At 36.1% G+C, this 13,094-nt stretch overlaps 1 protein-coding gene across 6 annotated transcripts in view; it reads left to right on the forward strand.

The window, feature by feature from the left end:
* PCDH11X (protocadherin 11 X-linked) overlaps positions 1-13,094 on the forward strand; it is an 803,219-nt gene that overhangs the window by 352,692 nt on the left and 437,433 nt on the right. For all 6 annotated transcript variants that reach the window (XM_074323530.1, XM_074323532.1, XM_074323533.1 and 3 more), the window contains one exon: positions 8,905-8,985. In XM_074323530.1, the coding sequence (XP_074179631.1) occupies positions 8,905-8,985 (81 nt within the window). The remainder of the gene's footprint in view (positions 1-8,904; positions 8,986-13,094) is intronic.

A 13,094-nucleotide genomic window follows, 5' to 3' on the forward strand; every position in this document is an offset into this window, starting at 1 on the left:
CTTGAATTTACCTATAAGCAAAAGAGGTTTCTCCCAATTAGAGGTTATATATTAACTGGAAAAAGTAAGGAATAATTAATGTCTGCCTTTCCTGTTCCCTCCACCCTCAACCATCACATTATTGAGCTATTTATCATGGCAGTCGGTAATTTTTATTTTTTCAGATATACAACAGCCTTTTGTAAGTAAGTGGAATTTCTAGTTTCAAAAAGGTTGAGGTGAAAGGAGAGAGAGTTAGAGAGGGAACCATTTGGTGGATGGCTCTAGATAGCTCCCTGTTCATGTTGTTTAATAGGGAAAATATATCCATAATAGTTCAAATGAAGAGGATAATTATAAAGTAGCAGACACTTTACTATAGTAACTCAGTGTAATACAATGATCCTAAGAGGCTCATATTATTAGACTCATTTTACAGATGGTGAGACTAAGAGTGACCTTTAACTTGACAGAGTTCACATAACTGGTAAGATATAGAGCCAGATGCAGATTTCAAAGGTCCCGCCTTTTCTACTGTGGCACCATACTGCTGAGTAGATTTTAATCTCTTTTAAATACCTGTCTTTTCCTCATTAGAGATTTCCTTTACTCTTTGACTACCACCTTTGCTAACTGTAAGACAGAAAGGCATGGCAGGAGGACCTCAAGAAACATTAAGGAGAGTATGAATTAACTAAGGGCTTTTCCTATTTCAGGAAATCTCTGGAGTGTATTCACTGCAGTTTAAAAATGTGCCCTGTAATTTATTATATAAATTAAATATTGATATTTTCCCAAGGCTTTTAACATGAAATCCTTCAACTAAATATATCATGGACAAAAATAAGCTCCAAATTACACTTCATATTTGAAAACTTTGTCATAGCTGTGATGGATATTATTTCCATAGTAAGGATCTTGATTTCTTATAAAGAAGTAAATGACACTGAGGGAAAGTTTTTATAAATGTAATCACTAGAAGCATCACCCACATACTTATATGTCTTTAGGCATATATCATTACGGTATATATTACATAGGACTCTCCAAAAATGTCTCATATGCTGGTTTGAGAAGAATTTTCTTTTCCCTAACCTGTCAATATGTCAACTATATGGCAATAAAATAACCATAATCTATCAGTTAAACTCACTGGTAGTCTTTGGTAACTGAAATAAAGTGATAACTGTGACAATTTAGAATGTCACATTTCTGCAACCCCTGAGATTCCTGGGGTGTGTATAATTACCGAGACCATGAACACATGATTACATTTCTGGTAGAAAATCTGCTGCATTTGAGAAAGAAATGTAATAGCTGAACACACTGAAGCTCCTCTGGATTCTCTTTTTGCTAGATTTTGAATCTTTAATTTAATGTTGAGACTGTAGTCAGAAATATCATGGTCTTTCTCTAAGTATGATTTTCTTGCCATTAGATTTGAGTGACAATTAAATTTCCAAGTGGGAAAATAACGGATGTATTCCACATTTCTCCTTAAAACTATCATAGAATCAGTCTGGGTTTACCTCACAAGTAGTTTTGGGATTAGTCAGGTTAAAGAATGCAGTTAATACCTCCAGTCGCTAAAGCTCAGATTCTGTGAGACACTGTGAGGAAAACATTTGAGAAGAACTGTTAGAAGGTCCTGCTGGATTTAGGAGTTTCAAGCAAATTATGTTACTTTATAAGCCTTTTTTTGCAAGGCAGTTGTATTTTGGGAAGTGAATTTTACTCTTTTAGGTCACCTGTAACAGTTTTTTATTTTCCTGAAAGACAAAATCCTTTGTAAGCTGAAAATATTTTCCAATTTATCACAAAAGCTGTATCACTGTACATATTTTGAGTTATAATTCAAATTTCTGTAAATGAAAATTTAGCTGAAAATTTCCTTACTTTTTGCCTCAAACAAAAAGTTGGGGGAGGTTTAATACAGCTTGCGGCATTTACTCTGAATCAGTGCTTCTTATGAGCCAGCCTCTTCCCATATCCATAAATAAAATCATTCAAGCAGACTATAGACAATTTTTTAAAACCATGAAATTTCTGAATTCTGAAAAGTAAAATTATATAAATGAACATCTTTTCTTTCACATATGTCTATTTCATTAGGTTAACGGCGTTGCTGGTGAAATAAAGGATTCAATGCATTTTTAAACATCATCAAATTCTCTTTCAGTGTCTAAACAATGAACTAATAATATCTGACCCAGGAATAAAAAGAAGATCCAATATCTATCCATCCTTCTCTTGGAAGTATTTATTTTTTATTTTTAGCAATAATGTCAGTGACACTTCTCAAAACACTTTAAAATCTATGGGGAGATGCACTTCTCACTTTTCAGTACTGAGTACTGTCTTAATATGAACTGGATTAAAATGAGGCTTAAATCTGTAAAGACTGTGATTATTATAAAGTATTTTACTCTTTTCTTGACAGCTTGACAGCTGATTCCATAAAAGGGAAGATACAGTTTGGTACAGCACATGGTGCATGTAAGGAAACAGAAAGACAAATCTTCATTTTATTTCTCAGATGTCACTGGTGAACCATATTTCATTTTCTTTAAAAAATCAAGCATAAATGGTTTTGAGCACTAATATTTCCTAGAATTGTCATTTCTCTCACTTGCATGATAGTTAATCCTCAGCAGTTCTATATATTAGAGCTATTTTATTAGACAATTTCCTAGCTATTACTCTTATAATTGTGGGTTTTGGTGGAAGGAGGACTAATGGGAAGAACATTCTCACGGATGGGAAAGTTATTTAATCTTTAAGCTGTTATTTTTGTACAAAACAAAATTAAATAAATTTCTAATATTTGAATATTGTGGAGGAGGAAAAAACTTTCCTCTACCCTCTTAGGTTCTTTTGTCTAGTTCAATAATTAAATCTACATGAGACAGATTAACACAAGAAACTAACCAAATTTAATACATATAAAAAGATGGGAACCCCACATACATGGAATTACAATTAAGTTCGCGAACTCATCCTAGAAAAAGTGCTACATACCTCATTGCTGAATATCACTATGGTCACCTTTGAAGTACTCCCCTTGGGAAGCTATGCACTGATACCAGTGCCTAGTCCACCCTTCAAAGGAATTTTGGAACTCTTTTTCTAGAATGGCCGTCAGAGCTGTTGTCCTATTACCTACACTTGATGTCCTGAATGTTATAAAAATGTCTTTCTTTCAATATTTCCTTTATGTTCAGGTTAAGAAAGAAGCCATTGGGGGTCATATTAAATGAGTAGGAAGGTGTTCCAATACAGTTATTTGTTTACTGGCTAAAAAGTCCCTCGCAGACAGTGCTGTGTGAGCTGGGGCATCGTTGTGATGCAAGAGCCATGAATTGTTGGCAAAAAGCTCAGGTTGTTTTTGTCTATCTTTTTCATGCAGCCTTTTCAGCACTTCCATATATGGAACTTGGTTAACTGTTTGTCCAGTTAGTGCAAATTCATAATTAATAATCCCTCTGGTATATAAAAAAAAGGGTTAGCAACATCATTGCAACAAGTTTGTGAACTTAATTGTCAGATGTACATGAAAAAGCCAGAGATCTCACATACATGAAAGGTTCAGAGACAGAAAAGGACAATGAGGTGTATATGGCATTTGGAACTGAGGATGAGGCACCTTGGTTCTTCTGAGGGTCATTGCAGCACAATAAGAAGAGAAGAGGTTCAGTAATTAGTAGTTTGCCCTGCCATGAAGATAGGTCAAAAGCGTTATCTTTGAAAATCCCTTTTTATGGCCAAGACCCCTCATTTAAATTTTTCTAGGTAGTTAAGGGGGAGCAGAAATTTCTCTTGAGACCACAGGGTATTAGTTGCCTTTAGCTCAAAATAATCTGCATACCAAAGAGATACATCTTGGGGCGACTCATTCTGAATCCCTACAATATTGTAGCATGTTATACAATAGAGATATTTAGTTGCCAAATTTAAATGGACAAGATACATCCACATAGCTTTAAACATTTAACCACCTAAAATACCACCCCTATTTCATTCAATGGACATTTGAAAGAGGCATTGTACATTTGACAGAAAGCAACCCAGATGGATATAACTCTGCTCACAGTTGACAGCAAATGTTTAAATCAGATGCTTAATATGTGCTCTGGAAATGCAAATTTAATAGATTTTGTTTAAAAATAAAGTTAAATGTAAGACCTGCTTAGAAATTCCTGTAGCACACAATACTTTGCTCACATACATTTGAGTGTTTCTACTTTGCTTATTGTAAAACTATAAAATCACCAGCTAGTTTTGCAAGTCTATCAAGAGTATGTGCTTAATTCACCTTCTCATGTATTTGTCCACCATTAAGCTACATCTTCTTGGGACTCCAATCATACTGACCACATCTTGGGTTTCTCTGCCTTGGACCATGTTGTTCAATCTGAAAAAAAAAAAAAAATGCTCTTCATACTCTGCAACTAAAGTCTACCCAAATTTACTTATTTCATACAATTGTCCATTAATCAGTTATTGGCTGTCTTTCCTTTTCCCCTAGATCTGGAGTCAGCAAACTTTTTCTGTAAAGGGGCAGAATAGGTATTAATATAACAAAGAGAAAACAAATTTCCACAAAATCTCAATTGATGGTATGCAAATCATCTGTTCTAGTAATAATAAGTACAGATGTTTTTGGAACACAGACCTACTCATGAGATAAATGGATTTTTGTGTCTGATCTCTTAAAATGTCTTTTTACACGGATAGGTGCTGCCAAATACTGATATCCACGTATAAGCATATAGTTCTAGCTCAACATATCTATGTCTTGGAAAGCATATAAAGAATCCTGTTATATTATTTTCTTTATATTTGCCATTTAGCATAAGATTACATTGAAGATTCATCATTTCTAATTGATGGTTAGGCAGAAGTTGCTCAACTGCATATTTGATGCAAACCATTGCAAATTTATGTAGGGATGGACATTGCGCTTCTTGTATTAACTTCTGTAGTGCTGGAGTGTATAAAGTAGCTTGACATTATTGGTGCTTCAAACAATTTTAGTTGTGATCAAAATGACTACTGCAGTATAAGGTTTGCATATAAGCACTGTTTTTACCTTGTGTTATTAGGTTGATTTATTAAGACATTATCAAGTCTACAGCAAAAACTAATTTCAAAAGTTATTCCATAAGAGCAGTCAAGGGGGGTTCGTCTCATGCAGTAAAATTTCAGTCTTGGCTCTGAGCACAAAAAAATCTTAATAAAACTTTGCCACAGCTAAGCCATCCAAATACTGCGTGATAGAGCAAGTCAGGATATTCAGCTTTGATTTTAACAAAAGTTCACACAATGACAATGGTTCCATTAACAATAGTGAGTGAAGTTCAACAACACATGGTAGATTCATTTATATAATTTAAGAAGTGATCCCCTGACTAGTTTAGTACCCGTCTGACACCATACATAATTATTATAATATTATTGACTGTATTCCTTATGCTATATCTTATGTCCCCATGACTACTTTGTAACAACTAATTTGTGCCTCTTAATGCCTTCTCCTTTTTCACCCACCCTCAACCCTCATCCCACCTGGCAATCATCAAAATGTTCTTGGTATCTGTGAGTTAGTTTCTGTTCTACTTGCTTGTTTATTTTCTTCTTTAGATTCCACATATAAGCAGCATCACAGTTCATCTGTCTTTATCTGTCTGACATGCTCCACTCTGCACAATACCCTCCAGATCCATTCATATCACCACAGATGGCAAGAACCCATTCCCTTCCTGGCTGAGCGATATTCTGTTGTACGTATGTACCACCTCCTCTTTATCCATTCATCCACTGATGGACTCGCAGGCTGCCTCCACATCTTGGCCATTGTAAACAATGCTGCAATGAACATATGGATGCACACCTCCCCTCCAAATACTGTTTTGGGATTCTTCGGATAAATACACAAAAGTGGGATTGCTGGGTCCATCTTTGCCTCTTGTCATAGCCTTTGTTCTAAAGTCTATTTTGCCTGGTGCAAGTATTGCTACCCTAGCTTTTTTTTCATTTCTGTTTTCATGAAATATCTTTTTCCATCCCTTTACTTTCAGTCTGCATGTGTGTTTCAATCTGAAGTGAGTCTCTTGTAGGCAACATATGTAAGGATCTTTTATTCTTATCCATTCAGCCACCTTATCTTTTGGTTGGAGCATTGCATTTATTTACATTTAAAGTAATTGTTGATAGATATGTAGTTATTGCCATTTTATTACATATATGTGTGATATATATATATATATATATATATATATATATATATATATATATATATATATATATTTTTTTTTTTTTTCCCCCCCTTAAAGAAATTCCTCTAAGAATCCTTGTAATACTGGCTTGGTGGTGATGAACTCCTTTAACTTTTTCTTGTCTGGGAAGCACTTTGTCCTTCAATTCTAAGTGATAGCTTTGCTGGGTAGAGGACCCTGGTTGTAGGTCCTTGCTGTTCATCACTTTGAATTTTCCTGACAATCCCTTCTGGCCTGCAAAGTTTCTGTTGAGAAATCAGCTGATAGTCTTACGGGAGCTCCCCTGTAGGTAACTAACTGCTTTTGTCTTGCTGCTTTTAAGATTCTTTCTTTGTCTTTAACCTTTGGCATTTTAATTATGATGTGTCTTGGTGTGGACCTCTTTGGGTTCATTTTGTTTGGGACTCTCTGCGCTTCTTGGGCTTGTATATTTATTTCCTTAGTTAGGATAAGGAAGTTTTCTGTCATTATTTCTTCAAATATGTTTTCAATTCCTTGCTCTCTCTCTTCTCCTTCTGTTACCCCTATGATGCAAATGTTGTTATGCTTGATGTTGTCCCAGAGGCCCCTTAAATTATTCTAATTTTCTGGATTCTTTTTTCTTTATGCTGTTTGGATTGGGTGTTTTTTGCTACCTTATCTTCTAAATCATTGATTTGATCCTCTCTTCACCTAATCTACTGGTGATTCCCTGTAATGTATTCTTCATTTTGGTTATTGTATTCTTCATTTCTGACTGCTTCTTTCCAATGTTTTCTATCTCCATTTTTATGCTTCCTACTTCTTTGTTAAAGTTCTCCCTGAGATCACTGAGCATTCTTATAACCAGCATTTGGAACTCTGTGTCTGGTAGATTGCTTAGCTCCATTTCACTTACTTCTCTTACTGGAGCTTTGTTCTGTTCTTTCATTTAGGTCATGTTTCTTTGTCTCCCCATTTTGGCTGCTTCCATGTGTTTGTTTCTGTGTACTAAATAGGGCTGCTATGCCTCCCAGTCTTAGTACAGTGGCCTTATGTAGTAGGCGTGCTGTGTGGCTCAGTGGTGCAGCCGTTCACTCCAGGTGTGTCCCTTTTGTGGGTTGTGTGTGCCCTCCTATTGTACTTGAGCCTTGGTTCCTGTTTTCACATCAATGGGAGGGATTGATCCTTGAGCTAATTTGTTGTGAGGACTGGATGTGACTACAGTGGAGGACCTGTTGTACAGGGTCTGACCCTACAGCACAAGATCTGCTTTAGGAGGGCTCTGGTGCCTTCTCATTCTGCCCTTTCTGTGCATCATCCCTGGAGGTGGCCAGGTAATGCTCCAGCTGGGTTTCAAGCTTGCCATTGGTTGTGCCAGCCCCGTGAACCCTGTGCAGGGCCACACTTCAGGCCAAATTCATCCGCAGCCTGTATCCTTCCCAGGGCCACCTGGCCTGAGCCTCAAAGCAGTCCACAGATGCCTGCCACTCGCACTGGGCTTGGAGGTGCCTCAAGAGGCCAAGTCATGAATGGAGTGTGTCTGCAACTAGTGCTGGAATTAGGGCTGCTCAGCCAGAGGTATGGGAAATTCCAAAGCTATATGCTGCTTGTTTGGATTTTGTGAATCTTTGAGAAATTTTAGGAAAGTCTGTAGCATGAGCCAAGATAAACCATTTTTATGGAAAAGCCACTGGAAGTAGCTTGGGTATGCTAGAGAGTTGGGTGGGGCAGGATCTCAGGGAATCAGGGCAAATGAACTGTTAGCCAGGTTGATAGAGACTCAGATATGGCAGCCACCTGCATCTGCACACCAGGAGGGAGAGGGCTCAACAAAGAAACAATGGCTTCTAACAGCTCTTCTGTCCTGGAGAAAGCTGTCCCTCTAGTCCTCACCCTGATGCTGGGCAATTCAGTTCCTCCCCATATGTCCCTGGCACCTTCAAGCTGTTGCCCCAGGGGTGGGGCTCAGAACGAGTGAGTCTATCAGCAAGTAAATCCATGTGTGGGCCATTTGAGAGGAGTGGCTGTGATTGCAGCCACCCTAGTCTCACTCAGCCACAATCTCCACTGATTTTCACAGCCAGAAGTTATAGGGACTTCTCTCCCAGGCACTGGAACCCTAGGCTGGGGAGCCTGGTGTGGGGCTGAGACTCCTCACTCTTCTGGGGGGGACCTCTGTAGCCGAGATATCCTTCCCAATATATAATGGTCACTCATGCATGTGAGACCAGCCTGTTCTGAATCTCTGCCCCTCCTACCAGTCTCCAGGTTGCTTCTTCTGTATGTCCTTAGTTGTAGGGCTTTGGTTTAGCTAGACTTCAGGTTATTCTCAATAATGTTTGTACTGTAGTTTAGTCATAATTTTGATGTGGTCATGAGAGGACGCAAGCACAGCATTCACCTATTCTGCCATCCTGACTGCATCTCTCTGTTTACTGTAACTCTTAAACATAAAACTGGAATGTAAATTAAATGAGAAAAATATTTTTAAAATGTTTTTTCTTTTTTATTCCCAATACTTAGAGCTGTATCCATCACATTGTCAATTCTCAGTAACTATGATGTCTAGGAGAAGATATTTACCCAGGCTCTATTTTACTTACCTGTGTTTGATGCATGTGCTCAGTGCACTATGTCTTTCATTTTGAACAAACCCCTTAAAATATTTCTATTTTTTCCCCTTATACAGTCAGTGAAGGAGGTTGTAAGATCTCACACACCTATGAAAGAGGCAACAACTATGGAGATCTGGATACATCCTCAACCACAGGTATTTAGAGAAACACTTGTTAATTCCTCTTTATTCCTTTTAATTGATTTTTACAAATGTATAAGAAAAAATCTTAAGTTGTCTTGCTTAATATGTGTTCCAAAAAGTTTCTTTAGCTGGTTTTATGCTGGACTCTAATGTGAGAATATGACAGTAAATACGTATTTCTTCCTAGTATGCTTTGATAATAATAGTAGAGTTAGTTTATTTGTTGGATTAAGGTACAAGCATTCCTCAGAAATCATCTTTTAAATGACTGTCTGTTCCTTTGATGTTTAAGTCTAGTTCCGAAATCATGGATTAAAAAAAAAAAAATTGAGAACTGCTTCTTTATAATATCACTTTATAAATGTAAGGCTTAACATTGTTAAAGAGAAAAACAAAGACCCAAAATAGCACCTCTCATGCTAAAAGCCCATGATACCAAACCTACATTTAATACCTCTTCTAAGGACAGTTTCAACTTCTCCCAGAAACAGTTTCAATCAACCAATCTGGAATTTTCTAGTCAAGCTGCAGTAAAGTAATCTGTCATGATGGGCCTACTCCACCCCCCAATGAAAGATGAGGCAATCGGCATGATAAAAAACCCTTCTCTTGCACTAAAGAAACATGTACCAAACTAAAAATAATCCTTTCTTTTGTTACTGCTCCCTTGTCTGACCCTTTTTCCTATTAAAACCTTCTTTTTTGTATAACCCCTTAGAGAGCCTTTCTACTTGCTAGATGGGATGCTGCCTGATTCATAGATCACTTAATAAAGCCAAATAGACCTTCAAACTTACTTGGTTGAATTTTCTTTTTTAATAGCATAATATAAGGCAATTTGCTTTATGCTAATTAGACAACTTTCAGTAAAATCTCATTAAAACAAATCAGTTCAGTGGGAAACCAGTTTGAAGTTTAAAAATTAAGTTATAAGGTATTTTTAAAGGGTCCATTTTTACTTATTTCTATCAGGACAGCTGAAAATGTGACTAACAAATACAATCAAATTTGTTTTCTTAGTGAAGGCCTTAAAGGATCTTCAAAAAAGGAGTGAGGAGACCAGTGTCTAAACACTCATATGCTATTAATTATTCTGTGGCTAATTAACTTAATGTTTGTTGATCAAGTAAAAGTCCTGAATCTGACCCTTTGGGTGTCAAAGTAAAAACCATAAATTGTGCTCTACCTAGTTATTTTCAAACGCCTTTTGTTTGTCCCAAAGGTATAATTTTAGAAATTATAGACACATAAATGTATATCTAGAGTATTAGCAAAACAACCCAAATAGAATAAAAAGAAAATCATGTTTATTTATTTCATGTGTGCTCTGAAATTCATGAAAGTCATGTGTTCTGTAATAATAACATTCTGCAATATTTTACAAAGTTAATTTGTGCTCTTTGGGAACAGTTACAGAATTAATATATGCACTGTGGGAAGAAACGATTAATTAAATAAAGGTACTTTGCAACCTAGGAGCTTTCCAAATGGTTACAAATTTTAAATTCCTCAAGTCTGAATTAGTGAAATTTTGCCAAATTTCAAACTGGCTTTCAAGTCTTGCACCTCTGATCGAGTCTCAGAAAAAGTGGTGAGGATGTGGAATGCAAAGTGTTATAGTCTACAACTAAACCCTTGATTAAGAAGCTATTGCAATCTACAGAATAGCAGTTTTGAGGACAGGTACAGAATTTTAAAATATGTACTTTAATGTCCTAAAATTTGACTATTAATGTGACATGAGGTATGACTGCAACAAATAGTTAAAAGTCAGATGGAATCAGACATTGTTATGTAACATCCTCTTCTGTGAATAAGAACATGATCTATCAACAATATTTTGTTGTCTAGCTGTTGCTTCTGATTATATTCTGCTAAATGGAGTGTAGTATAATTAACTCTACTAATTTCTTGCCAATTACTGATTCTTTTACTGGTTTATGAACTTAAAATCTTATTAGAGATACAATTGTTTCTTATATAGTGGGTGCTTTTTGCTTGAGGCTCTTTATTAGGTAAGTCTTTCAAGTATCTGACAGCTTGGATTGTCCTTACTGCCTGAGACTTCAAATGAAATTTAAGGTACATCATCGATTGATGGATTACACTGTATAGCGTAACTGTACATATGATACAGATATGGGGCTTTTCAACTGTATTTTTGATAAACATTGTGCTTGCCTCTGAAAAATTCAAAGAAAATATTTGTTTTATAAATAACCTTTTATGGTTCCATATGAAATATCTCATATTTAGCAAGATATTCAATACTCATTTATGGTATTTAAAAAGAAAAAAATCTGAAAATAGAAATGTAGAAACTACTAAAACTAGAGTGCAAACTAAAAATTAATTTTTTCTATTCTTCCAACTGAAATCTTTAAAATTCTTTGATAATGTGCCCTTAGCCATTCAGATGGCTAATTAATCAAAATTCATGATATAGATAGTGACTTTGAGGGATTTTTTTTTTTTTTAATGGGCACATGCAATAATGGTGTCCCATAAAGCAGAATGGTTCTTAGTTGTAAAAGCCAACTATTCAACTAATTGAAGTAGCTTGTGAACCATGAAATCACAGGTCAAGTTATTCTTTGAGTAAAGAAAATAAAAATGAAATTGTCTATTTCTTTTTAAGAAATATCCTTATAAGTGCATTTCCTTTAGCATTTCTGTTAGAATCTTTAGAAAATATTGATGTACATAACTAGTGTGCATATCTTAATGTTTCAAGTTAGATTTCTTTTTAATTAACATGAGTTTTACATAACATTTGAAAATAAATCAAATCACCTAGAGCACCTTTTCAATGTGCAGGAGCTGTTGGGGTCATAAATATTCACTGGGCCTAACAGCCTAGCATCTGTATAGTACTTAAGGGAAACAGCTACTCAAAAATGGTGGTTAACCATGTGGGGGAGGGGAATTTCCCCCTCTTTTTTATTTTAGTTCTTCTGGCTTACCTAAGAATCAAATTGACATGAGACAGATTAACAGGAGAAAATCATATTTCATTACATATGTACATACAGAGGTCCTGTAAGAATATGGGACCTGGACAAATCAGGCAGTTGAGGTTTATATGCCATTCTGGACTGAAAAGGAAGAAGTAGTGATTTGAACTTCAAAGGGAAGGTAGGCAGTTCACATGTAGACGAGAAGAAGCAAACTTTTGGTGAACAAATTCCTTCCTGGCAATGGGACACAAAAGGGAGTCAAACAAACAGACCTCGCTAGGTTCCTCCCTGTCTGTCATAGTATGCTAAAGTGATAGCTCCCTTCCTGGAACAGGTTTTTCTATCTGAATTTCTTTAGGTAGATAAGGGGGAGGTAAAAAAGCTCTTCTTGAGATTTTTGTTTCTTACATATAACCAGCTTCAAATAATAAATATCCCTCCAAAAGTTATATCTTTGGGTGGCAAAATCTGCTCCCCCTCAACCAGCTCTATACAGGCTGTATGCATATGCCAGTTGACATGGAATTCATATATATATATATATATATATATATATATATATATATATATATATATAAACTTGTAGTTGATATTCATTATTGTTCAGCTTCAGCTTCACGTGTACAATGCAGTGATCAGGCATCTACATCATCTCCGAGGTGGTCTCCCTAATGAGACAAGTGTCCATCGGATACCCTACAAACTCTTTACATTATTGATTACATTCCCCAAATTAATTTTCAAAACCCCGTGGCAATCTTGTGGTTACTGACTGTTTTCTAATCTACTCACCTTCCCCCATATCCCCACCCCCCCTCCCATCTAGCAGCCCTCAGTATTTCCTCTATGTCTCCAAAACTGTTTCTGATTAGTTCATTCACTTATTCTTTTCTTTAGATTCCACATATAAGTGAGATCATATGGTATTTGTCTTTCTCTATCTGACTTATTTCACTTAACATAATGTTCTCTAGGTCCATCCATGTTGTGGCAAATGGTAAGATTTCTTTCTTCTTTATGGCTGCATAATACTCCATTGTATAAGTGTACCACAGTTTCTTAATCCAGTCATCTACCGATGGGCATTTCGGTGGTTTCCATGTCTTGGCTATTGTGTATAGTGCTGCAATAAACATAGGAGTGCATAAAGGTTTTGAATTAGAG

Source organism: Rhinolophus sinicus, chromosome X, assembly GCF_036562045.2.
Source record: "Rhinolophus sinicus isolate RSC01 chromosome X, ASM3656204v1, whole genome shotgun sequence".
Lineage (NCBI taxonomy): Eukaryota > Metazoa > Chordata > Mammalia > Chiroptera > Rhinolophidae > Rhinolophus > Rhinolophus sinicus.